This window comes from Podarcis cretensis (assembly GCF_951804945.1).
Source record: "Podarcis cretensis genome assembly, chromosome: 13".
NCBI lineage: Eukaryota > Metazoa > Chordata > Lepidosauria > Squamata > Lacertidae > Podarcis > Podarcis cretensis.
Genome location: NC_137182.1, coordinates 52,181,798 through 52,207,666, shown reverse-complemented (window position 1 = coordinate 52,207,666; position 25,869 = coordinate 52,181,798). Strand labels below are relative to the sequence as shown.

Sequence of the window (25,869 nt, the reverse complement as noted above, 5' to 3'; positions counted from 1 at the left end):
GACATCGCTGCTCTGGCGAGCCAGAGCCGCACACGGAAACGCCGTTTACCTTCCCGCTGGTAAGCGGTCCCTATTTATCTACTTGCACCCGGAGGTGCTTTCGAACTGCTAGGTTGGCAGGCGCTGGGACCGAGCAGCGGGAGCGCACCCCGCCGCAGGGATTCGAACCGCCGACCTTTCGATCGGCAAGTCCTAGGCGCTGAGGCTTTAACCCACAGCGCCACTTTAATTTAATTTAAATCTTCAGTTCTTATCCACAGTGAATTCTTGGCTGTTAATTATTTCTGTAGCATAAACATCTTAGGAGACCTTGACCACTTCCTTGTTGCTTCCTTTGGCCAAGGAGGAGATGGGTGTGTAGGAGGGAGGGAAAGATGCACACCTAACTCCTGTCTCCTCTCCAGATTTTGGATCGCTCTGCATATGAAACTGCTGCACAGAAGCAGGAAGGGGTCTCCACGGACAGCCCACCACCTGCCGCGAACCAGACGCAGTTCGGTAAGAGCACGCCCCAGGCCCCTTCTCCTGTGAGAGCCAGTGTGGTGTAGTGGTTAAGAGCGATAGACTCGTAATCTGGGGAACCGGGTTCGCGTCTCCACTCCTCCACATGCAGCTGCTGGGTGACCTTGGGCCAGTCACACTTCTCTGAAGTCTCTCAGCCCCACTCACCTCACAGAGTGTTTATTGTAGGGGAGGAAGGGAAAGGAGAATGTTAGCTGCTTTGAGACTCCTTCAGGTAGTGATAAAGCGGGATATCAAATCCAAACTCTTCTCTTCTTCTTCCTTCTGCACAAGGGAGCTCTGTGGTCCTCTTGTGGCTCCTGGCTGTCCCTCGCTCACTCCCCAACCCCTTGCTGCGCCCATCTGTGGGTGGTGCATCTCCCTACGGGTGGTGGTCGCTGGCATGTTCAAGGCAGTGGCTGGAAGGGCGTTCAAGGTTTGCAGAGCACTGGACTGCTGCTAGCGATCTTTCTTGACCCTTACTCTGAGATCAATACCCTGGGGAGCTTCTGCCAGTTAGCAGAGACAGTTCTGATCTAGAGAGACCAATTATTCAGACTCAGAACAGCTTTCCGCCTTCCTGCCTTCTGTGGGTCTCTCCCTCTCGCAGCCGCCATCCAGTTGCTGCAGTGGGGGGGAGACAACGCTCAGGGGGCTCATTTCACCAGCTTTGCCAGAGGTACCTCCTGCCCCTGAGCTCTGCCGACCAGTCATAATTGCAACAAGTGTTTAGAAACCAGTGGCTGTGTTTCCATTTTGATTTTCCTCTTCCTGGGTGCAAGTACCGTATTTCTCGCTCTATAAGACGCACCAGACCACAAGATGCACCTAGTTTTTGGAGGAGGAAAACAAGAAAAAAAAAATATTCTGAATCTCAGAAGCCAGAACAGCAAGAGGGATCACTGCGATCCCTCTTGCTGTTCTGGCTTCTGGGATAGCTGCGCAGCCTGCATTTGCTCCATAAGACGCACACACATTTCCCCTTACATTTTAGGAGGGAAAAAGTGAGTCTTATAGAGCAAAAAATACAGTAAATAAAGAACCAGCACTCAAAGTCTTCCCGACTTCCTTTCCAGGCACGTCGCTGTCCTACCACGAACGGTCCACAGCCCTGTGGGATCCGGCCCAGCCATCTGCCAGCACCATTCACATCCAGCAGCCCAGCAGTACTGCCGTCCACAAAACCAAAGTACCTTTGCTCAAAGGTAGGTAGGCCAGGCCAGGCTGCTTGCACCTGGAAGCAGCCCTGCCCCAGTGTGGTGTAGTGGTTAAGAGCAGTGGACTCGTAATCTGGTGAACCGGGTTTGATTCCCCGCTCCTCCACGTGCAGCTGCTGGGTGACCTTGAGCTAGTCACACTTCTCTGAAGTCTCTCTGCCCCACTCACCTCACAGTGTTTGTTGTGGGGGAGGAAGGGAAAAGGAGATTGTTAGCCGCTTTGAGACTCCTTAGGGTAGTGATAAAGTGGGATATCAAATCCGAACTCTTCTTCTTTACACCCAAGGCAAAACCCTGGTGTCTAGCCTGATGGAACTGAGGGCAGGGGCCGGGACCGGGGAGGGGAGACGGAGGAAAGAAATTGGGAATTTAAAGTGTATATAAGGATTTTTTTAAAAAAAAAATTAATGAGAAATGGAAAAATCGTGGAATGAAATTTTTATGACCCTAGGGGAAATGTCTTAAGAGATTAAGTTCAATATATTAGTTTTAATGAGAAATAAGATTAAATAAAGTAAAAATGGGTGATTAATTGGTGAAAGAAGAGAATGTCAAACTACAGTATATTAAGGTAAATTATTAGGATAAAAACAAGGATGAAGGATTTGCTGGAATATCTAACTGAATCAGAATACAAAGAGGGGAGGTGTGAGGAGGTCAAGGAAATAAGTTAAAGAAGGAAAGTTATGTAAAGGTTTGATTTGTTCTCTTTTTTTTTCTTTTTTTTCCTTTCCCTCTGGATTCTATGCATTTTCTTTTGCTTGTTTTTTTGTCTGTTTTCCATTTTTTATCTTTTTCTTTTGATGTGACTTGTTTTTATGTATTGCTCTTTTTTTGGGTTTAATTGGGTGTTTTGTTGTTGTGACTTATGTAACCTTTAAAATTTTAATAAAAATCTCTTTTTAAAAAACAAAAACCCTGGTGTCTAGCCATCCCATGAGTGGCAGTAGTTATCCCTCTAGTATGAATTCTGTGGGTCCATTCCCTGATCTTTTCCTCCCTTTTCCCTCCGCAGCCCACGAGGGAGGGATCCTGTCCCCAAAACAGGTCGCTGAAGTTTCACGCCTCCTGAGGCACCACCAGGCCAAAGGCAGGGCTGTGCCTTCTCCAGAGGACCTGTATAAATACTTGCGCGAGATAGGCCAGAATGGGTAAGGCTGAGGTGTGTGTGTGTGGGGGTGTATTTTCCTGAGAACAACCTCTTTTTGGGGGGGGGCAGGATTTGGACAGGGCTCCTCAAAAAATGTTGCCCTCTGCGGTGCGGGGCAGAGGAAAGAGACAGGCTTTAGGGTTTCCTGGTTTTTTATAGAAGGGGCCTGAATTTCATTGGTTTTTTTTTAAATAATATTTTTTATTAATTTTTAGCATACAAAAATTTTAAGACATACCACACAAATTATTATACATATGTCCTTGTTTGGATTTCCTTTAGCATCTCTGATAGCCTTCCGTCTTGATTATTTCTCCTGCAATTCTTAACTTAACCTTTACCTTTTCTAGCAAATCATTTCTCCCTTTCCATTTTTACAATATTTCTTAAATTACTCCTCACAGAACTTCTTGTAGTCCTACAAACGTAATCTGATCATCACAAATACTTTTCCGATACTCAGTAAATTTAGTCCAGTCTTCGGTAAACCTCTGGTCTCACCGGTCTCGGATCCTTCCTGTTATCTTGTCTAATTCTACGTAGTCCATCAATTTCATCCTGCATTCTTCTAATGTTGGATGGTTTCGTGGGAGCCGATTGAAACTAAATCCTTCGAAGACAGAGGTCCTATGGCTAGGTCGGGATGGTATGGGGATGAGGGACCAACTGCCTTCTCTTGCGGGGGCCCAATTAGTGCCATTGCCTTCCGTTAAGAGTTTGGGTGTAATCCTTGACGCCTCCCTTTCCATGGAGGCGCAGGTTACAGCAACTGATAAGGCGACATTTTTCCACCTTCGCCACATCAAGCAGTTGGTCCCTTACCTTTCCCGCCCCAACTTGGCCACAGTGATCCATGCGACCGTCATCTCCAGGCTTGACTACTGTAATTCGCTCTACGCGGAGCTGCCCTTGAAGCTGTCCCAGAAACTCCAGCGGGTGCAGAATGCTGCAGCGAGGCTCCTCACGGGGTCTCTGCCATGGGAGCATATTCACCCAGTGCTTTTCCAGCTGCACTGGCTCCCGGTGGAGTACAGGGTCAGATTTAAGGTGCTGCTTTTGACCTTTAAAGCCCTTCACGGCCTAGGACCCTCGTACCTACGGGACCGCCTCTCCTGGTATGCCCCATGGAGAGCCTCAAGGTCCATAAATAGCAACACCCTAGTGGTCTCTGGCCCTAAGGAAGTTAGATTGGCTTCAACCAGAGCCAGGGCCTTTTCAACACTGGCTCTGGCCTGGTGGAACGCTCTGCTTCATGAGACCAGGGCCCTGCAGGATCTGATTTCTTTCCGCAGGGCCTGTAAGACAGAGTTGTTCCGCCTGGCCTTTGGCTTGGAGCCAATTTGATTCCCTCCCTCCCTCTCTTTTTTTTCTTCTTTTCCTTCTCCTCCTGCGATGAGGCTGCATTTTAATATTTTAATGTTCCATTATTTTAATGTTGTATTTTATTTTTGTTTTTAAGTTGTAATCATTCATCTTGTTTTTATTATTGCTTGTAAGCCGCTCTGAGCCTGGCCTTGGCTGGGGAGGGCAGGGTATAAATAAAAAATTATTATTATTATTATTATAATGTTGGTAGTTCTTCTTGCTTCCATTTTTGGGCCAATAATATTCTTGCTGCTGTTACTGCAGGATTTTGTACAGGATTTTGGTGGGCGGCAGAGTCAGGATGCCTGGGTTCTGTTTTGATGCGGCATTCCCATCTTCTTCCCTTTTTTTTCTCCTTTTGGTGGGGGTCTTTTTGCTTCAGGACAGATGCCAAAGGCGATGCAAATCTGCAAGCGCGCCGGAACCCCAACCCCAAGCTGATTGACGCCATGAGGAAAGAGGTACGTGCACCATTCTTTTGGAAGGGGTGGGAGAAATTCTGAGGCAGGAGTTGCTCTTTAATTTTCAGGAACGGCGGAGAAGGGGTGGGGAGGCAGGTTAACGAACCGGGGAGCAGAAAGCTTAAATCTTATAGGAGCTTTTGATCTGTCATGTTGAGGAACGGGTGTCTGTCAAAAGCCACTGTCCTTTTCTTTTTTGTAAGTTTCAAAAGTAATAAATATTATTTTTTTAAAAAAGCCACTGTCATTCACCCCCTCTTCCTTCTTCAGATGGCCTCTGCACGCCGCGTGGGTGCTTCGGGGTTTGGGCGCGAGAGACCCCAGGCCACTGCCAAAGCTGGGAAGAAGCCCTCCAGCACGCCTGCCTTGAACCCTCGCACCAGCAGAGGAGGCGGCGGCGTGTGGCGATGATATTTGGCGCAGCTGGACTATTTATTCCTTACCACGCTGACCTTCCCCCTCCCCTCCCCTGACCTGTCTGGGCCTCTGGTGGGGTGTCTGGGAGCTGCTCTTTGATTTAAAGCCCCCGCCTCAGTCTCCAGCTTTACCCTCCAACCATTTGGAGTTTAAAATGTTGCCTTTTAAAAAAATGGAATGTGCGTGTTGGATTTTGTGGGTTTGCTTTTTTTGGAAAAACCAAACCTTCTCTTAAACCCTGCAGCTTTGAGAGACTTGAGGTGGCAGAAACAACAGCTCCTCTTTTTTCTTATTCCCAGCAAAAGGCGACGGCCCTCGCTGGGCTCAGTGCCCTTTGCATCCGTCCCTCCTCCTGCCCTCCTCCCCATCTCCCTTCCTCAAGTCAACTTCAGCCATTTCGTTCTCCGGAGAGAGGAGGCCGATGATTCAAGGCAACCTGGTTCACCCGTCAAAGCAGCTTGGTTGCAGTTGTGCATGTAGGAGGTTGCAGCGGGCAAGAGGCCATCCCTGCCTTAACGAAACCTTTCTGGGCCTCTTTCCCAACACGCTGTATCCTGATGTTTTAAGTGCTTTGTTCTGAGTGTGCTGTTTTAGACACACCTGGCTTTGCAGTGTAAGTTGACTCTCTTTTTGCACAGTTAATTATTTTTGTATTATCACTGTTATTATTTTCTAAAATAAAGGAATATTGAGCAGTCGGTTTCCGTATCTCTCTCTTTCTCTCTGTTTGGCTTCCTGCCACCCTCAAAGGAAATAAAAGCTATTCTCCTCCCTGCTCATGGCATTACCTTCCCTCTGCAGTATCTGTTGACATGAAGCAAAGACCCAACCCCTTTCATTCCCATGGCAACATTTATGTTGGAATCCTTGAATTTTTTTCTGCCCCAAAAGAAATTTGGGGTGCAGAATTCCTGGGAGACCAAAAGATGCTGTTTCTGCTGGTGGTTAGTTCAGTTCCGAGGCCATTTGTGAAATTCAGCCTTTCTCACAGTCCTGGAATGTACACAGCCGTCTTTTATGCTCCACCAGCAGGTTACTTTACTTAACAGATCCGTTGATTTTCTCACAAATGGGCACAAGATTGTGAGAGACACAAGCGTGTGCACAGATATCCCCTGCTGTCATTTCAATGTGTGCCCTTCCCTCCAAATAAAAACCACATCCACAAGCATGTGCCCGGGTAAATAGCACACTTTCCTCTAAACACCGGAGATTTCAGTTTCAGAAGACTTTATTGCTCTAATCGACATTTCCGAGAGCAAAATAAATGAGGTCCTCCCTGGGCGGGTGTGTGCTGGATGCCTAGTGGTGAGAGGAGGTTTCCCTGGGGTCAGCTCTTAGCTATGAGGCTGGCTGCACCGCAGTTCTTTCCCCGTGTTTCTCCCCCACTTGTTTATTTCAGGAAACCTTTCCTTGGATGCCAGACCAGAAAAAAAAACTTCCTTTTGCATTCCTGCTTGTGCGGTTGCTGCTTGGTGACTCCGGGGAGGAGTTCACAGTTCCCATCCTCAGAGTCTTTAAGCAGTTGGAGCCTTGGCAGCGTCATAATTCACACGGCCCACACTTTCACAGGTCTTCTTGGTGCAAATGGCACCTACCTGTTCGGAGTGCTTTTTGCAGGTCTGCTTTCAAACACAGCTGCCCTTAAATGCAGATCTCCCAAGCTCTTCCTTTGAAGCACCCCCCTCCTCGTATGATAGAAATGGAAGTCTTAAGAAGCTACCCCAGTGGTGGTGTGGTGGGACTCCACACATCAGCCCCACGCCCCATCCCTACAGCCAGCAGTGTTGTCACCCAAGCTGTAGGATGAGCCATGGAGGCACTAGCCACATCCCAAGGCTTTTGCAACACAGGTGGTCTCCAGATAGCAAAATCTCTTACCTGTGCTTCATAACTGCTTCCCGCCTGTCCTTACCTCCGTTAACTACCCTTTACCTCCTTTGACATCTCTGTTAACCGCCTCAGTGCTTGTCAGTTGTTGCTTCATTTGCGCAGAACACGCAAGACAACTCAAATGTCCTGACTAGAGCGTTTTCGGACTCTGTTCTCCTTCAAGCCTTCCTTGGGTTGCTATGCAAAGGAAAGAAGTATTCACCTGCCGGAGTCCTCTTCTCAAAATGTCCTGGTCATCGCTGTGCATTGGAGACTGTCTCCTGCTCCATTGCTCCACTTCCTCCCTGTTGTGTGAGCCTTCGTCCCTCTCTCTCTTCTTTTCCTCCTCCCCAAATTCACACCAGCACCCCATCCTTTGCACACGCCCCCCCAGCACACTTAACTATGCACACTTAATTTCACACACTCCACTCTTACAACCACCCTTCATCCCAAAATGCTCTCGTCTTCCTGACTTGCCACATCTGAACCTCCCGGGCTGTGGACTGCAAACCTCGCCCTCCCCTCCCCGGGCACCCATGGACACATGGCTGTCATGGCCTCTCCCTCCCTCCCTCCCCACTCTCCACCTTCCCCCTCCATGAGAACCTAATCTGATTAGCTGTAAGAGACAGCGAACGTGGATTATGGGTTTATAAAAAAAACAAAAATCCAGCCACCTCCCCCTCCTGATCGCGCTGCTCCCCCCACGCCAAGCACCAGCCTTGACAGATCACGAACGCCCAGGTATTACAGCTCCAGTGTGTTGCTCTTGGACCTGAGAGGGACCCAGCACCCAGTGGCCACCGGTGCCCCTATTCCCTGTGCCCCACAGGGAAGATCTGGGGCGGGGAGAGGAGCTCTGTGGTGCCGGGCAAACCCCATTTCTCCAAGCCAGCGTCCCTGAAACGGATGGTGAACTCTGGGGTTGACTTTTGGCATTTGCCTTCTGTTGGAGTTGCTTCATCGCTATCGGGTTCCTGGTTTTCGTTTTGCTCCCTCGGATTTAGTGGCTGGGATAGATTTTTTTTTTTTCTTCAGTTTTTCGGAAGCGCTGGAAGTAGCTTGCGGACCAAGTCTTGGTAAGAGTGTAGCGCCTGTAGGCTGACGAGTGTGGTGTGGGCATGTGTTCCTGGATCGGGGCTGGAGAAGGAACCGAGAACCCCCTCCAAACCCTTTGTGGTCCCCCCAGCCCATGTCCTAGTGGGTTAAACCAATCAAGAAAGCAGTGTGTGTGTGTGTGGGGGGGTGACAGAAGGTCTGCTTTTAGGGTTCACGACTGGGACAAGAGTTCAGTCAAGGGAGACCAGGAGATGGAATATCTTCAATTTCCTCCTTTTCCTCATGGCTGCTCCTTTGCCTGTTTCGTTGCAGTGTGCAATGTTAGGTGCTGTGAGAAAAATGGAGCATGTAAAAGAGAAAGGAGGGGGGATTTTTATTTCCTTAGGAGGTGTGTGATGAGCAGGTGGGGGAGAGTAGACCAAAAGGAACCAGAGGGGACAAGAATTGAAGGAGGGGACTTTGGCGGAAGAGAGTGAACATTGTGTTTTGTGAATCCTGCAGGAATTTGGCGCAGTGATGGAAAATGTGATGCCCGGCATTGTATATTTTGGAATAGGATGGGGGCAGGGGATAATCTCCCTAGTGGTCATTTTGGTATTGGGAGAATTCAGTGTACGTATTTCACTTCCTTCAGTAGATGCAGTTGGTGGGCTTAGACCAGCCAAGTTAAGTCACACTTTCGCCCCATTAAAATAGATGGGATTTAGAAGTTCTGCTGATTTATCGAGATGACTAAAAAGCATGACTAGGTCCTGCTGGATCTAGTTCAATTGTTCTGCTTTGCTTCTATTCCTCTCTGTCTCCCCGGCCGTGATCTTGTAACTGTCATGTTGGGGGAAGCGGAGAAGGGATTAAGCCAACCCTTACACCTGTCTGAGCTTCATGTAAGAAGCTCATCTGGAGGTGGGGGTGGCAACTGTGCAAGAGAGCCTTATAACTTTTGAGTCCCAGGGTGAAACGCTATAGCTGCCATCTCTCTTGCTGGGAACGTTCCAGAAGGAAGGAGGAGCTTGGGAGGAGAATTAGCATAGGTGGCAGAGAGGCAGTCCGCGGCTCGTTCTGCATGGGGGGCATTCAGAACATACTTTTGCCGTGAAAATTGGCTGTGTCCCTATGTGCTGCGATGGTCAATCTAGGCTGTATCTAACTAACTTTTAACTCTTGAGTAGAGCCATTGAAATCAATGAAACAAAGCGAGTCATGTCCATTGATTTCATTGGGTCTACTCTGAGTAGGGCCAACATTTGGATACAACGCCGTGGGTCTGGGTTATACCATTTTAGGTGGCATGCAGGAGCTTGTATGATTGAACGTCCCCTCCCAGTTTTTTCTACATAGAAATCCAGACTTTAGGAAGAAGTTCCACTCTAACCATTCCCTGGACATGTAGTTCTGTATGTACTGGAAAATTTTTGGAATTATGAGACCGCATTTGGACTTGGAGGTGGTTCTGTTTCAGCACAGACCAGCCACCAACGAGCCTTAACCTTCTGTCTTTCTGGCTGGGCTACTAAGAATTAGGGGTACCAAGGAACAAGCCTCAGCCGATCGCGCTTGTTTGTACCTCCCGCCATTTGCTTCGAAGAGAGAGACCGCGACAGCCGGCCATTTTGCCTTGAGTCAACGGGTGGAAAAGGCAGGGTCGGTTTATGAGGGCGTGCTTTCTGACTTTGCAGCATTAAAAAGAAATGGAAGGTGTAGGCAAAGAGCATCCCAACACTTTACTCCAAAGGGGAATAGCTGAAAGAAACCTTAATTTGAAAGGTGCTTGTCCAGCTGTGGCCTCCCTTTAGTTCTTATAGTTAAGAAACAGGTTTTTAGAGTAGGTGGAGGCAACAGGAGAGAGGCGGTTGAGTTTTCTGCTGGAGATCTCAAGTCATTCCTTCTTATTTCCCTTGTCTCCCGTTCCAGTCCATGCTGTTGATATCTTCTAGACCTCTGTCGCTTAACATAATTCTTTTCCTGTGATTCTTCCCATTCCTGCAATCGTTACACTGCTGATAGCCATCAAAATAATTTGATTTCTCCTTTCATCAAAGCCGTGATCATTCTCTTCTATATCCCTGTGCCCCTCACTTTGCTCTGTCCCTCTCAGCCACATGACTTCATCTCTCCTCCATCTTGAATGTCCCACTTCATCAACCCTCCATCTTTTCATCAAGTCTTTCTGCATCTTTCGATTCCTTGTAGGGCTGGGGAAGAAATATGCAACAATATGCAAACCACAGCACAGCTATCCTTTGGAATTGGCACTTCTCTGAATATTGCGATGCCTTTCCCCCCCCCCCCAACCAAAAAGAGGTGTGTCTTAGGAGGAAAAGTTCATATTCATTCATGTGTTGCTGAAAATAGCATACAGAAATGCACCATGTTAAAGGAAATTAGTTATAAGAGTTAACTATATTTTTTGGGGGGGGGCAGGAAATGCTTACAAGAAGATGTGTATTAGGAGAGACACTGATGAATTTTCGTGGGGACTTTTAAAAAAATATATCCTGCAAACATGTGGAGATGTGTACTGAAGACTCGAAAACGAAAAACAGAGAGAAACAAAATTGAGAGACTTGCCCACCCCCTAATTTCATGTTAAATGCCTTCTTCCACTCAAAAGCACCCCAGATACATCATCCAGTCATCACATTGGCCATTTTGACTTCTGACTTCTCTGTATTTGACCAGCCTCTGTGCTCTTAATAATTGGGATTGTCTTGGATCTAGTAGGATTGATTCATGTCTGGCTGGTGCTAAAGCAGGGTTTTATTACCAGTGCCCTTAATTTGATTATAAACTTGATGCATTCCATTAGCACGTTCAGAACCCCACTGGATCAGGCCAGAGGCCCATCCACTTCACCATCCCCTTCTCACAGTGACCAGCGAGATGATTCCTAAGAAAGCTGCCAGCAGGACCTGAGGGGAACGGCCCTTTCCCCACTTGGGATTCCCAGCAGTGAGTGTTCAGAGGCAAACCTCCTTCTCTGATAACCCTCCAAACATCAGCTCTGCCGCTCACTATTCCCGACACCAGCAGTGAGTTTTTGCTAAAGCTTTTTAAGAGGAAGAAGCCAACTGCTGTAGGGAGAGAAGCAAGAGGGGATCCTGTTGCTTTTATGTGTTTCTATACCAAATCATTCAGTCATTCATTCAGCCAGAACCTTTGAGAGACAGTGAAAGTTTTACTTGTCCTGTTTAGTGTGTGTCGGGGGAGTTCCTGCCTGCCGTTGAATCTGTTTTCCCTGTGTTGCCACCAGAGTGGGACTTCGCTGCAGATCATAGAATCATGGAATTGTAGAGCTGGAAGGGACCCCGAGGGTCATCTAGTCCAAACCCCTACAATGCAGGAAACTTTTGCCCATTGTGTGGCTCGAACCCACCACCTTCAGATTAAGAGTCTCACGCTCTACAAAATGCACCCCAAACAAGACCATTAATTCCAGAGTCTACAATTGCCTAACTTCCCTGCTCTCGGATTGTGAAGAGGAGGAAGAAATCTGGCAGAAAGCCTCAGCATCAGGCACAACACATATCACAGGAGGGGCAGTGAGTGGTGCAAGGGAATGTCTCTGGCATGCTTCTTATTCCCAGATGCATTCTCTCCAACATAGCTGACAGGTGAAGACATGTGCGAGAGATTCACTGCGCAATAGTGTGTCGTAACTTATCAAAGTATGATTGAAATATTTATTTTGGAAATAATTCCTGGAACCCAGAAAGAATGCTCTCATATTCAGATGTCGCACGCTGCATCTTTTAAACCTGAAATGCTCCTGTATTTCAGAATTTTGTATATACATACATCGCCCTCTTTGTGTGTGTGAGAGAGAGCAAGTTCACAAGTTCACAAGAACTTTGATAGTGTTCTGCTCCAACAGGGTCAAAACTTGGGCAGAGAGGGCAAGTTAAACCCCGTCGTGACTGGGCCAATGACAGACGGGGGTCAGAAATTCATTGACACCGGTCAGGAGTAAGTGGAACCTGAAAAGCAGAATCTAGGAGAGAGCTTCCACGCTTGAACATTCATGCTGATGATGTTCACACACAAAACTTGGGCAGAGGTTATACAATGCCTCCTGAACATTCATCCTGAGGTTTGCGACACCTAGGTTACAAGTCCTTGTCAGCTACTGGCTGTTACCTCACACTTTCCAGTGCACTTTTCTGTCACTTTTTTGGGGGGGTGGGGTGGGGAACTCTCTCCCCAAGAACCCTTTACCCATGAGTAGCTCTACTTTGGGCTCTTAGGCACACACTCCTTTGCCAGTTAGCCTGAATAACTTTGCTCTCAAATTGAGAGATGGTTCTTCTGCTCCAGAAGAGTTAGGGACCCACCCCAAAAGTCCTTCTTTGGAAACCTCTAGAGACATGTTTTGGGGGTCCGGTCTCAATCTGGACACAAAGGTCTTCTGATCATTGCCAGAGCTGGACTCTGTCTGCTCAATGGGATCTCATGGCTCTGGGCAGCCTGGGGCTTCATCGGAGGAAGTTACCCAGGGGTGGGATAGGGTCAGCTTGACAGGTTGTCAAATAAGCAAAAAGGTAAATGCAACTATTAAGATTTGTGTTCCCTGCATAGTGCATAAATGGGGATGGATGGAAAACTTTATTATTCATTGGCAGGAGTCAATTTCTCCATGGGTTTTCTGTGCCAGTGATATTGGTGATGACGATCTAGTCTCAAATGCTGTAAAAGCCATGGGCATTTTAATTCTCCGAGTGTAGGAATGCCTCTGCTACAGATCTTGATCTCTGCTATTATCTGTTTGGAGGACAGGTAACTGAAATTGTACCCATTTCATGCTCCGCAGTGAAGCCGCAGCAAAGTGCAGTGGGGCAGGGGAGGTTCTTGCAGAGAAGGGAGGAGCTGTTTGGACGTCACCAGTATAATGGTCTGGGTAAAACAAGGTCTCAGAGGTGAGGATTAAAACTCCCTGAAAGTATCCCCATTTATCTAGCACACTTAGAATGTGGATCAGAGGTGGTTTAGAAGGGAGGTGGTGCCTGGCTAAGAGGGCCCAGTAAGCTAGATCCAGCAGAAGTCAACCCCAAATGTGAGATGGACCAACTAAAAGAAATATTTCCCCTTCCTTTTGTTTTGTAGTTTCTGTCTGAGCATAAAATTATAATATTATAGGCTTGATTTAAAATTGGTGTGTGTGTGTGTGTGTGTGATTTGTCTGTTTCAGTCTGAAGGTTGTTGTCTGTCATCTTTCTGTTGTTCTTTTTGTGCAGTATTTCATTTATTGATTAGATTTCTTACCTGTTCTTCAGCGTAAGGCACCAGGACAGATTACAAGAATCTAATATACAATTGTAACACTATTTTTGGATAGGGGAATGCATGTTGAGATTCCTGCATTGTAAGAAGTTTGACTAGATAACCCTTGGGATCCGTTCCAACTTTAAAATTAGATGATTCTATGTTACAAACAAACAAACAAACAAACAAACAAACAAACAAACAAGTAAACAGTTCCAAATGCAATAGGTAAAGGTAAAGGGACCCCTGACCATTAGGTCCAGTCGTGACCGACTCTGGGGTTGCGGCGCTCATCTCGCTTTATTGGCCGAGGGAGCCGGCGTACAGCTTCCGGGTCATGTGGCCAGCATGACTAAGCCGCTTCTGGCGAACCAGAGCAGCGCACGGAAACGCCGTTTACCTTCCCGCCAGAGTGGTACCTATTTATCTACTTGGACTTTGACGTGCTTTCAAACTGCTAGGTTGGCAGGAGCAGGGACCGAGCAATGGGAGCTCACCCCGTCGCGGGGATTCGAACCGCTGACCTTCTGATCGGCAAGTCCTAGGCTCTGTGGTTTAACCCACAGCGCCACCCGCATCCCTGTTCCAAATGCAATAGGGCAGTATAAATGCAACGAAAGAGGTGGTCCCCGCAATGCAAAATACCTAAACTGCCAAAGACCAGGATAAAGAGATGTGCATTTTCAGCACACACTGAAAGCTATGCAGCTAAGATGCTAAATGCACTTCTGTGAGGAGGGTGCTGTTTCCTGCACTTCTGCCTATACGTAGCAGACATGCACTGTGACTCTTTACCTTTTGTTCATGCGATTGCTGCCAATTTATTCAGGATTGCAGTCCGTTCCTATCCTGTTCCTCTCACAATCCCTCATGTAGGTGTGCATTCCTCACAAGGGAAGCCAGAAAAAAAATCATTGTATATAATAACGGCAATTATTTTGCACAGGACATTCTCTGCACTTAAAACAGTCAAGTGCAGAGTGGCAAAGCTATTCCCAGACTCCACCACTTCAGGCAGCTGGTGGGGAGTTCTCTATGTGGTATGCCCCGCAGAGGACCTTAAGGTCCACAAATGACAACACTTTGGAGGTCCCAAGTCGCAAGGTGATTAGATTGGTCTCAACTAGGGCCAGGGCCAGGGTCACAAGAGACTAGGGCCCTGCGGGACTTGACATCTTTCCGCAGGGCCTGCAAGACAGAGCTCTTCCGCCAGACCTTTGGTTTGGACTCAGTCTGACCCTTATGTTTCCCTCCCCTTATGGTTTTGAACTATGGGCTACTATTAAAATGAGGCTGCATTTTAAATTGTATTTTAACCCGTATTTTAAATTGTTTTATTTCCCCCCCTCCCCTATTATGTTTTTATTGTGATTTTACTGGTGTTAGCTGCCCTGAGCCTGCCTCTGGCCGGGGAGGGCGGGGTATAAATAAAATTTATGATGATGATGATGATGATGATGATGATGATGATGATGTCAGGACTCTCCTACAAATCCACACCCCTCTGAATACAGGAAAACAGCATGCTCCACTGCAGGCTAGGCTAAAATCCTTGTATACTCATAATAGCTCTGCAAGTGGGAGTGGTGTTTGGTTTTTTTTTTTTAAGTGTGGGATTATTAGCATTTGATTCTCTTCTGTATATACGTAAATGGCCTGAGTTGTGGGGGTCTCTCAGGGAAGCAGAAGCAAATTCAGGAGGTCCTGCTCTCTTAATATGTTTTGGTGTGTGTGTCGGGAGGAGGTATTTCTGGTCCTACTCATGTCCAGTTGGTGTAGCTGATAATATGCTGAAGAGCGTTGATGGCTATCAATGCCTATCTCTCAAATTGGTGAATACATGTGTGGAGTGCAAAAGGGACTCTGACACACTCTCTCTCTCTCTCTCTCTCTCTCTCTCTCTCTCTCTCTCTTCATTCATTCAATTAATATCCCACCCTTCTACCCAAAGCAGCCCATGGAGGCAAACACATAATCAGAAAAACAAAATAATTAAAAACATTCTGACAACAATCAAATCCTCTCAGCCACTGATTTCAGCATTGCCAGGAACAGAATATTTCAGGCGTCAAATGCCTGAGTAAAAAAGTGTTTTTAGATTTCTCCTGAAAGTCAATAATGAGGGAGGTGGGCACACCTCACGAGGAAGGGCATTCTGCAAGCAGGGAACCCCCACCAAGAAGGCTCTGTCGTGTGCCAGTGCAGTCAGGGCAACCCCCAGTGATGGCACCACAAACAAGGCATCATCTCCTGATCACAGGGTCCAGGATGGTTAATATCCTGGCATGTGCCAGAGAATTGCATTAGAAAACAATCATGGCTAGATTTGGATTTGACCTCTCTTTGGCCCTTTCAGATAACTTCTATTTAAAAAGTACTTTCTAAACATGTTTTTAATACTTTGTTTTAAATACAACCTACCCTGGGACCTTAGGGGAAGGGCGGGTTAACAACAACAACAACAGCAACATTGGGAAAGCCAAGTAGCACTATACCATCTGATAAATATCTGTACACTACATATGATAGACATCACCCCCCCAAAAAAATTGCATATGTGTGTAGCTAGTTGTTGATTCTTGATAGAAATTGGGGGGGGGGAGTGTTGTGTAGTGCTGTAGGGCACCCCTCCATTCTGCCTTTTGAAGATTAAATAAAAAGTCATGATCTCTTAGACTCTTCTGGATATTGTGCTTAGGAGATGTAGAACTCCTTGTTCTTGTTGCAATGATGTCATAGGTACCATCCCATAGCTACCCACAACATTGGTGCAACAAACAGGTATTATCACAATAGCTGCTGTCTGTGTATGCGTGTGTATTTGAGAGAGAGAGAGATTTCTCATCTACAAAGGGTCTTGGAGAAAGTAGGGAAGTTAATTTCTCATCTTGTGATATAGCTTTTGACTTTAAACACTATGTTACTAATGCATTTTGAAAATTAAGGCCCATAACAAAAAGATTATGTGAAAACAGTCCCATCTCCAGTGGTGGCTCAGAAGATCTCCCTCTAGGGCAAATACACTTCACAATGTCTTGGGACAATTTATGGCCAAGCCGCTTACTGTATGTCCACCCTACTTAATTTTCTCCACATGTGTTGTGTACCTGAATGCACAACCTCTTGGAGGAGTTACAGGGCAGCCGGTGATGGAAAGAGCTGCCGGCCATTTTCCTCTCTCCTACCACCTGTTTGGTGCAACTTCACGCAAGCTTTTCTCCAGAGCTTTGGTCATTTCCCCATGGAGAAGGCATGTGGGGTTTGCATGCATGGAGTGATTCTCATTCAGTCGCCCAAGTCTGCTTCCCACTAGCACAGCAGTCTTCAGCATTTTCAGTGCTTGGACCCACACTTGCCTTTGGGGACCTATTTCTTCACTTTAAACCATATATTTGTATGTGGTTGTATTGCTATTGCCACCCACCTGAGATTAGACCGCCACCCACCAGTTGAAGACCAGTGTACTAGCCTCCTTAGCTCTCCTTTGCTGTATCTGTTGTCTCTTGCCATTCCTTGATAAATAATAATAATAATAATAATAATAATAATAATAATAAATTATTTATATCCCGCCCTCCCCTGCTGAAGCCGGACTCAGGGCGGCTAACAACAATAAAATAAGACAACATTTTAAAATCATTTCATTAAAAAATTACTTCAAATCAAATTGATGGCAACCATTGGGTAGAGTTCTGTGAAGATTGCCAAAGGAGGGAGTCAGGCTGTGCGCTTGCTAAAGGCCTGGTGGAACAGCTCTGTCTTGCAGGCCCTGCGGAAAGATGTCAAGTCCCGCAGGGCCCTAGTCTCTTGGGACAGAGCGTTCCACCAGATCGGAGCCACAGCCGAAAAAGCCCTGGCTCTGGTTGAGGCCAGCCTAACCTCTCTGTGGCCTGGGACCTCCAAGATGTTTTTGTCTGCAGATCGTAAGTTCCTCTGTGGGACATGCCAGGAGAGGCTTTAAACATAAAACTTTTAGGAACTGCCCCATGTCCACCCCCCACGTCACAGTATTCTCCTTTCCCTCCCGAAGACACCATTTTTGGAGAGTGAAATTTAGCCCCGGGGTCCACTGATGGAGGTCCCAAATAGGAAATGCTAAACAGAGAAGTCTTTAGTGAGTCTATAGAGAACATGCGTGCCCTTGGAGGGCCAAGGAAAGATTGCATCATGCGCTCAGGGGTTAGTAAAATCCATCAGGACACATGTGATGGCTTTTAGTAGGGTTGTCAAGTGTCCGGGATTTAACCGGCGGAAATCAGCAAAATGTCTGTTTGTTTTTCCTAGAAAAGCGCTCAACAACTTTTTGGCAACTCTACTTTTAGCCAGTCAAAAGCTTTCGGCAAACTTGAGCTTACATATGGATTGCAGATATATAGCAGCCCAGAGGCCAACTGCATTACTTCATAAATTTAGGGATAGAGCACGTGTGGGGAATTTTCCATTCTTGTTCCTGTCCACTCACAATATTCTTAGTCCATTTCTTTGTGGTTTAAGGTGTTTCCTGTTGTCTGTTTCCAGGCGCAAGACCTTAAGCAATGTATATATCTTAAGTATAGCAAAGGCAGACCCTTAGTTACCAACTTCATTTCTGCCAACCAGTTACAAAACACCCTGTTGCTTAAGCAAGCCGACTTGAGATTCAAGGCTTGAAAAATAGATCCTAATAAAGCCACAGACTGCAAGTGAATAATCTAGTAATGAAATTTCCCCCTTCATTTGTTCATCCACTCGACGCCTCTCAGTCAAATGTGTGATCTGTCACCTGGGGCAAGTGTTATGCTCTGAGTTGACATCGGGTGATATATCTGTGGTGATTTCAGGTGCGGTGGCTGAGTCATACAGGCAAACCGTCATTTGGCCCCGCTTTCCAAGAGATTCATGTGTGGACTGGCTTGTGCATGAAACATGCCTTTCCCCCATAGGTCATGTCAGAGCCGCCACCTTTAACCTGCCAAGTTAAGGGACTTCCAGTAATTTGCCGCATCAGTAGAGCATAACCGGCGGACCCGGTTTATTGTAAGCACAGGATAATAATGTCTAATCTGATCTGTTCTCATTTTCCTATGTGCCTCAGATGAAATTAGAAAACGTACCCCTAATAATCTACACATGCACGAACTTCAGTTTTCAAGCTGGTGTGGCACTATGTGGCACTGATGTGGCACTATTGTTATAGACTTTATTTTATGCTGCTTTTTGTTGCATCAATTAAGTGCTTTAAATTTGTTGTTAGCCGCCCTGAACCCGGTTTTCTGAACCGGGAAGGACAGGGTATAAATAAAAAAATATTATTATTTATTATTATGCAGTTTGGATGCGGGGTTTTTTTTTTTGGGGGGGGGGTTGTCTTTAGGGCTGCCAGCTGATCAAAAGTTACTTTAATTGGCTCAATTAATTTGCATTTGAGGAAACAACCGTTTTGAAACAAGACCCGTGCTTCCTTTGTTTTTTAAAGTGTTGCATCTTCGAGGACCTATTTCCTCATGTGTGTGAGAGAAGGCGGAAGGCCTCCATCCTCCTCTAAGATGGCAGTTGCAGCTTTTACAAGTGCTTATGTTAAAAATAACAACACCCCCCTATATATTTTAAAACTTGCTGGCCAGTTGACTGGGGCACTTGGGCTTGTCAGAGGCCAACTGTTCCCTGACCAACGACTGCTGGCAGCAAAGCCATCATGGCCACTGAGGGGGACAGGACTGATCCCAGGAAGCAGGACCTCCTTCTGCGGTGCTGTGCCCCTATTTCTCCTGCTGTGCTTACTGGGTTTCTGCAGCGGCTTCTGGCAAGATCTCTCAGGAATCTTAAGAGATCTTGCCAGGAGAAGCTGCCGCCATGACCCTTGGAGCGGGAGCAGGGTTGCCGCCCCATGTGATTCTGCCGCCTGAGGCAGCCGCTTCAGGCTGCCTCATGAGCAGGCCGGCCCTGACTAGAATTTTTCTAGTCACTCAAAATCTTTTCCCCCCCATAGTTGGTTTAAATATGACTAATTTATCCACGAAGTCATTGCAGTTTGTGTTTCGAAACTGTGCTTGACGTTGTCCCTGTTCCTCTGGCCACCATTTTCCTGTCAACACAAATGCAATTTTCCCTTGTAAAGGAGAGGAAGAGTCCTCTTCTCCACAGACAAAGGGCCTGACTTGTAAGAGGTGATTTAAATAGTTTTAGGTTTCTACCATAAGAAGCCTCATTTCTCCTAATCTTTTCAGGACACCGCTTTGTACAGAAAGACAGGTGTAATGTGCCAGGAGAATGAGAGGGGGACTTTTATGAAACAGGAGAGAGTGTGGCATGCCAGTTTTTGGGTTTTTTTTTTTTTACACTATCCCTGCTTCAAAGCTGTGTAAAAATTGGTTTTCTCCTTGCCGTCGAAGGTCCAGCAAAGCCCTTGTTAGCAGCTTTAGTCAGGGAGCTTGTGGACGACGCTCCTTTGAGAGCGCAAAGGAATTAAAACAGGTCTCCTTGTCAAAATTATCTCCTCAGTTTTTGTTTAATTAAAATAAATAAATGTTTATTATGTGTTGAAATTATATGTGCAAAATTTGTGGAAAATTAATAAAATATATTGGGGGGGGGGATCTCCTCAGAACATGGAGGCCGGGCCTTAAAGCACCTGCTTCCTGATTGGTCCTTGGGCATGCCTGTCTCAGAAAGCCACGCATAATTCTGGGTTGTGAGTGAGTAATAGATAAAATAAACTAATTATGTTGTGCACTGCACAGCAAATTGCATGAATGATCCCAAAACAAAGCTAGCCAAAGCACATGCTACAGAAACAATAAAAATAACTGGTACATAACTAATACATATATTCATATCTATGATTGCGGGTTCATCGGCCAGCAAGATACAAGTTTGTGTTTGTGTGGTGCTGGCGGTGACGCATTCTTCCCCTGAGCCAAATAGGATCAGTCAGGCCTGCACCCCCTTCTCATCCGATGAGTAAACCCCAAAGGAAATTGAATGAGGTGCATTTCCTGTGGAGGGCAAAAAAGGTGGTTGGTTAGTTTTTTCCTATAGGACCCATGAAGTTGTGGGGCTCTCTGGAGTTGCGTGGTCCACTTTGCATCCATCTAGGGATGATGAGCATTCGTGTTCTCCGTATTTGTTTTCTAAAGCAAGAGTTGCCAGAGCTCAAGGCTGTCTGGAAACTCTCTCTCTTTATGGGTAGGGGCTGCTATTTTTCATCAGGGATGGAGACATTCAGAGGCATACTGACTCCAGCAGTGGAAATAATAATAATAATAATAATAATAATAATAATAATAATAATAGTAATAATAATAATAATAATAATTTATACCGCACCCATCTGGCTGGGTTTCCCCAGCCACTCTGGGCCACTTCCAACAGAATATTAAAATACAATAGCCTTTTAAACATTAAAAGCTTCCCTAAGCAGGGCTGCCTTCAGATGTCTTCTAAAAGTTTGGTAGTTATTTTTCTCTTCGACATCTGGTGGGAGGGTGTTCCACAGGGCAGGCGCCACCACCGAGAAGGCCCTCTGCCTGGTTCCCTGTTACCTTACTTCTCACAGGGAGGGAACCGCCAGAAGGCCCTCGGAGCTGGACCTCAGTGTCTGGGCAGAACGATGGGGGTAGAGACTCTCCTTCAGGTATGGACTGAGGCCATTTAGGGCTTTCAAGGTCAACACCAACACTTTGACTTGTGCTCGGAAACGTACTGGAAGCCAGTGTAGGTCTTTCAAGACTGGTGTTATGTGGTCTCGGCGGCCGCTCCCAGTCCCTAGTCTAGCTGCCACATTCTGGATTAGTTGTAGTTTCCGGGTCACCTTCAATGGTAGCCCCACATAGAGCGCATTGCAGTAGTCCAAGCAAGACATAACTAGAGCATGCACCACTCTGGTGAGACAGTCTGCGGGCAGGTAGGATACATCACAGTGGTCATTGCTAGTAGCCACCGATAGCCTTACCCTCCATGAAACAGTGTAGTTAACCTTGTATCTATAAAAGATGCATCAAAGATGCAGATGTACAGGTGATGTTTGTCGTTGTGTTGCAGGGGGTGGGAAAGATTTACCCTCTGAAATGGTGTGTGTGAAAGAGACATTAAAACAAGCATGGCTAGGCTATGACCCTCCAGATGACACCCCTCTGTCTCAGCTAGCATGACTAGTGGTCAGGGATTATGGTCGTTGCTGTCCATCCAACCTATGGAGTAGAGGGAGATAGGGGGCAGAAGAAGCAGGCAGCGTCTAAGGTGTACCGTATCTTTTGCACCATAACACTCACTTTTTTCCTCCTAGAAAGTAAGGGGAAATGTCTGTGCGTGTTATGGAGCGAATGCCTGCGGGTGGCGGGGGGGATCTGCTGCAGTCGTGAGCAGAGGATCCATGGTTCCCCTTCCTTCCCTCCTCTGTGGTTACAAAGCATGGATCCACATGGATCCTCAGAATTTTTGCATTGGGCTATTCCAAACTCACTGTCAGATCAGATGCCTGTGGCCACAGCATGAACCACAAAAATCATATATCCACTCTTTCGTTTAGAATATTTTTTTTCTGGTTTTCCTCCTCTAAAAACTACGTGCGTGTTATGGTCTGGTGCGTGTTATAGAGTGAAAAATAGGTAATTTTCACAGCCTATTTCAGGACCTGGATTTGAGACCAGAATAGGCCTGATTGGGACCCACTCTAGTCTTGCGTGGAAAACTCATCTGTGTCAAAAGCAAATACGGGCATCTTCATTCAGTGGGATTCAGCCAGAGAAACATCCATGTGGTTTCTTCATTAGCAGCTGTGCCTTGCTGAATTTCACAACGTTCCACCGAATTGTAAATGTAGGTCACCAGCTTTGCACTCAGTTTTTAATAGATTCACAGGTGTGGAAAGGCAAGTCGCTTGACCTTTGTCAGATGAAAATAGGTAGACTTGTCTCGTGTTGCATAATGCAAAAGCTCTTCCCAGAGGGATAATGAGAATAGCATAGAAGCATATTTTTGTGGATGTCTTAAATATGTGCCCCTCCCACCAAATATTTTTGCAAACTCACATTTTGAAAGATTAATTCCATTTTAATCTATGCAATCTTTAATTAAAAATATATATATTTAGGCATTGGAGCTCTGTAAAATGTCCAGCATGTCTTATAATTAAGTCCTTGCCCCACCTCAAATTCTGGTATTTGGGATTTTGGAACTTGCTAATGTTGCAACACTACACTTATCAGCTGGAGAAAGCTGGTTTCTAACCAGCCACATAGAAGCCATTGCATACTATAAATAAATTTAAAAATAGCATGGGCCACAGTGAGAGTAAATCTAGTACATAGATTGGGGTGGGGGAATGCTATTCACCCAGAAAATTATTGTGTTTGGGAAAATGCAAGAATGAGCCAGTGTAAAAATTCCAATAAGTGTTAAAGGTGTGGCAAAGACAATATCCCCCCACCCAATAAAACAGCTCTGTGTTCTTGACCATCAGTAACAAATATCATTATGCCTGTTGGTTTCAAATAACACATTGAAACAGACCTTACATGCCATCATTGTGTTAAAAGAAAACACAATCCATGCTTGTGGTTTTCCAGCTTTCCCTCACATTTCCAGTTTTTCTCAAAGGGTGTAAAATTAAGACCTGATAGCTCTTTCCCCCTCTATAACTCCACACACACAAACACACCTTGCAACATTATTCATAGTAAAGGGTAAAAGGAGTTGGTAGAGGTGACCTGCTGAGCACTTGTGGGCACGTGAGCGCCATCGCACCGATTCACACCTAATACGAAGAGGCAGCTGGGGCCAAAAGGCTAATCCTGTTTTAGTTCAGCTGCAAGATTAGGATTTGAGGGATGGGGCAGCTTCGTTGAGGTGCTGGAGCAGGAGCAGAACAGTAATTTGGATAATACCGCCCGAGGCTGGTAGAATAGGGTGGACTTTGGCCAAAGCAGCTGGCTGCCTCTCCTGTCATGACCTCTCTCTCTCTCTCTCTCTCTCTCTCTCTCTCGGAAGTGTGGTGATATCTCCCCCCCCCGCCCCGGTTACCCTATGGGATTGTTTGTCTTGCCCAAAAGAAATGCGAAGCAAATTATATTTGTAAGCACCACAAGCCCTAAAAGCTGGGCAACAAATATGGCTCAGCAGTAGCTAACCTGGAGTGGTGCTTTTTGTTCATTTTACACCTGTGAAGATGGTGAGGTAGTTGCTACGGGCAACAAGCTGGCCTTCGGTAACAAGATGGCTGCCCAAAGTGGAGAGGTGTTTGTCCGCATGCTGTTTACCCAACTTTCTGTGGGCTGCGTAACGCTACCCAGTCTTAAAAAAACTCCTTTTTTAAAGAAATGAGATTAAAAACAAACACAGGACATGAACGGGGTTGTTTGTGGCAATGCCCACTTATCCCCGCAGCTATGCGCAGGGCCTCAAGCATCCTTTTCCCAGCATAGTGTGATGTTTTTTCTCTATTCCAGGGTGATTTCTCTTGACTGCGTGCGGTGAATCTTAACCAAGTTGATGGCGGCAAATGGACCCACTCCGACAAAAGATTTCTGGCCCTGGCCGCTGAGGGACTAAAGGATTTGTGAGCCGTGCCTTCTCCCTCTTCTTCCCCTCCCTTCCCCCTTCCCCCACCGTTGCGCCATTCCCGGGCTCTGCGACACCATGGTCCTAGCCTGGCTTGGCTTCCACAGATTCCTGCTCCGCCTTTCCAACCACCCCAGGTGGGCCTGCTATAAGGGCCCCCGCCGGCAAGCCCTCCTCTTCTGGCTCTTGTTCCTCTCTTTGCCCTGCCGTGTCCTGCCATCAACCTTCAAGGTGGGCGTGATGGGCCCTTGGACCTGTGACTCCATCTATGCCAGGGCCTACCCTGACGCAGCGGCCAAGCTGGCCGTTGCCCGCATCAACAAGGACCCTACTCTGAACCAGGGCTACTGGTTTGACTATGTCCTCCTCAACGAAGACTGCAAGTCGTCTCAGGCCATGGTTAGCTTTGTCAACTCGGAGCGCTATGCCTCTGGCTTCGTGGGCCCGGTCAACCCAGCCACGTGCGAGGCAGCTGGGCTGCTCGGCAGAGCTTGGAACAAGCCCGTCTTCTCCTGGTCTTGCCTGACTGACGATGCCGAGGTGGAACGTTTCGGCACCTTTTCCCGGCCGCTGCCCCAGGCCTCCGCCGTCCTCTACACCGTGCTCAAGTACTTCCGCTGGGCCCACGTTGCTGTGATCAGCTCCGGGCAGGACCTCTGGGTGGAAGTAGGGCAAGGCCTGGCAGAGTCGTTGCGCAACTTTGGCCTCCCTGTCACTGTCGTGACCACCATGGAGGACGAACCGAATGGGGCACGGGATGCCCTCCGCCGGGTACAGAGGGCCTATGATGTACGAGGTATGGCTGGGTTGGGGCCACATGTGCTTGCGCGACTCTCAAAGGGTCTGATATTTGGGGGATAATTGTTAGAAAATTTCTAGGTTCTGCTGAGGTTCTTAGTCAGTGTGGATAAGGTCAGTTCATGTAGTCACTTTAAATGAGCAGCAACTGTTCTATAAGGTGCAGTCACGTACATATGACAGGCTTCTCCACCCTCCAGCCTGACCCATACTTTTAAGAAGTAGCCTGATGGTACAAGAGATATGCAGGGTCACAGCACAAAAGCATTTGCCAAGAAAAGCTTCAAAGCTGTTGCCTCATGATAAATTGTGGTTCAACCCAGATGCACAATGGAGGTTAAGAAAATATTGCTTATCAAGTTGAAGTAAGAATGTGGCTTTAGTGCTTTCTGTCTCTGTATAAAAGCAGGTGAACCAGGACATTTAGGTTGAAAACACATACAGAACATTTTTGAAGGGGAAGATGGCACAACACCTACAGTACTTCCTTATCTCTGTCTAGCAGAGACTTCTAATGACCCTCAGGAACTTTCCAGATATAGTTTGTAACACCCTACGATTGCCCTCCATGAACTGGTCCACACTGGATAATGGTGACGTACCCAACATCTGAGTTTGCCGGGTGCGTGTGTGAGACTCTTTTAACCCCTGAATCCCGCATTCCACAGGCTGGCATCCTGTGGAAATGATAGCCTGAGTGATGGTCCATTAAGTAAGCAAAGGAAGGCGATATTATCAAGACAGCAAAAGGGTTGGGCCCCTTCCCCTAACTCATGGCTAGTTAGAAGGACAAAGGCAGGGAGCTGGGAGTGGTGTGAGCTTAGAAGCAAAGCAGCAAGCTTGATTTCTGTTTGAATCCAAGGCAGCGGCTGTGGGAGAAGCAAGGCCCTTTTGGGGTGTCAATGCTATGAACCCCTCCAGGGTGGGCTCAGGGTATATATGTGTATAAATAAACCAAATATCATAAAGACACCACAGTTTCCGCTATGCCTCGCTCCACAAGGAAACATGAACAATGGGTAAGCGACTGGAACCTCACACCACTGAGAGATTGGGGTGGCGTGCAACAGTGGTGTCAGATGTGGGATTCCTGTTTCCTGGAGCAGGGCCTGTGAGCGAGGTGTGCCTGAGTGGAGATGGATGGAGGAATAGCAACAGCCCTCGAGTGGCTTGAGAGAATAGAGCAGTGACAAAGTGAGCAGTTTGATAGAATAAGAGTAGCTTGGGTGAGAAG

The 25,869-nt window shown here is 46.8% G+C and overlaps 2 protein-coding genes across 7 annotated transcripts in view; both read left to right on the top strand.

Annotated features, from left to right (window-relative positions):
- Positions 1-5,806, top strand: part of CNTROB (centrobin, centriole duplication and spindle assembly protein) — a 35,078-nt gene extending 29,272 nt beyond the window's left edge. The window contains exons 15-19 of one of the 2 annotated variants that reach the window (XM_079951806.1): positions 405-498; positions 1,578-1,706; positions 2,734-2,869; positions 4,616-4,694; positions 4,965-5,806. In XM_079951806.1, coding sequence (XP_079807932.1) covers positions 405-498; positions 1,578-1,706; positions 2,734-2,869; positions 4,616-4,694; positions 4,965-5,105 — 579 coding nt within the window. In that variant the 3' untranslated portion in view covers positions 5,106-5,806. The remainder of the gene's footprint in view (positions 1-404; positions 499-1,577; positions 1,707-2,733; positions 2,870-4,615; positions 4,695-4,964) is intronic. The other variant, XM_079951807.1, reaches the window with a different exon arrangement.
- GUCY2D (guanylate cyclase 2D, retinal) overlaps positions 1-25,869 on the top strand; it is a 135,971-nt gene that overhangs the window by 76,883 nt on the left and 33,219 nt on the right. The window contains exons 2-3 of one of the 5 annotated variants that reach the window (XM_079951749.1): positions 12,038-12,580; positions 23,726-24,633. In XM_079951749.1, the coding sequence (XP_079807875.1) occupies positions 23,916-24,633 (718 nt within the window). In that variant the 5' untranslated portion in view covers positions 12,038-12,580; positions 23,726-23,915. The other 4 variants (XM_079951751.1, XM_079951753.1, XM_079951750.1 and 1 more) reach the window with 4 other exon arrangements.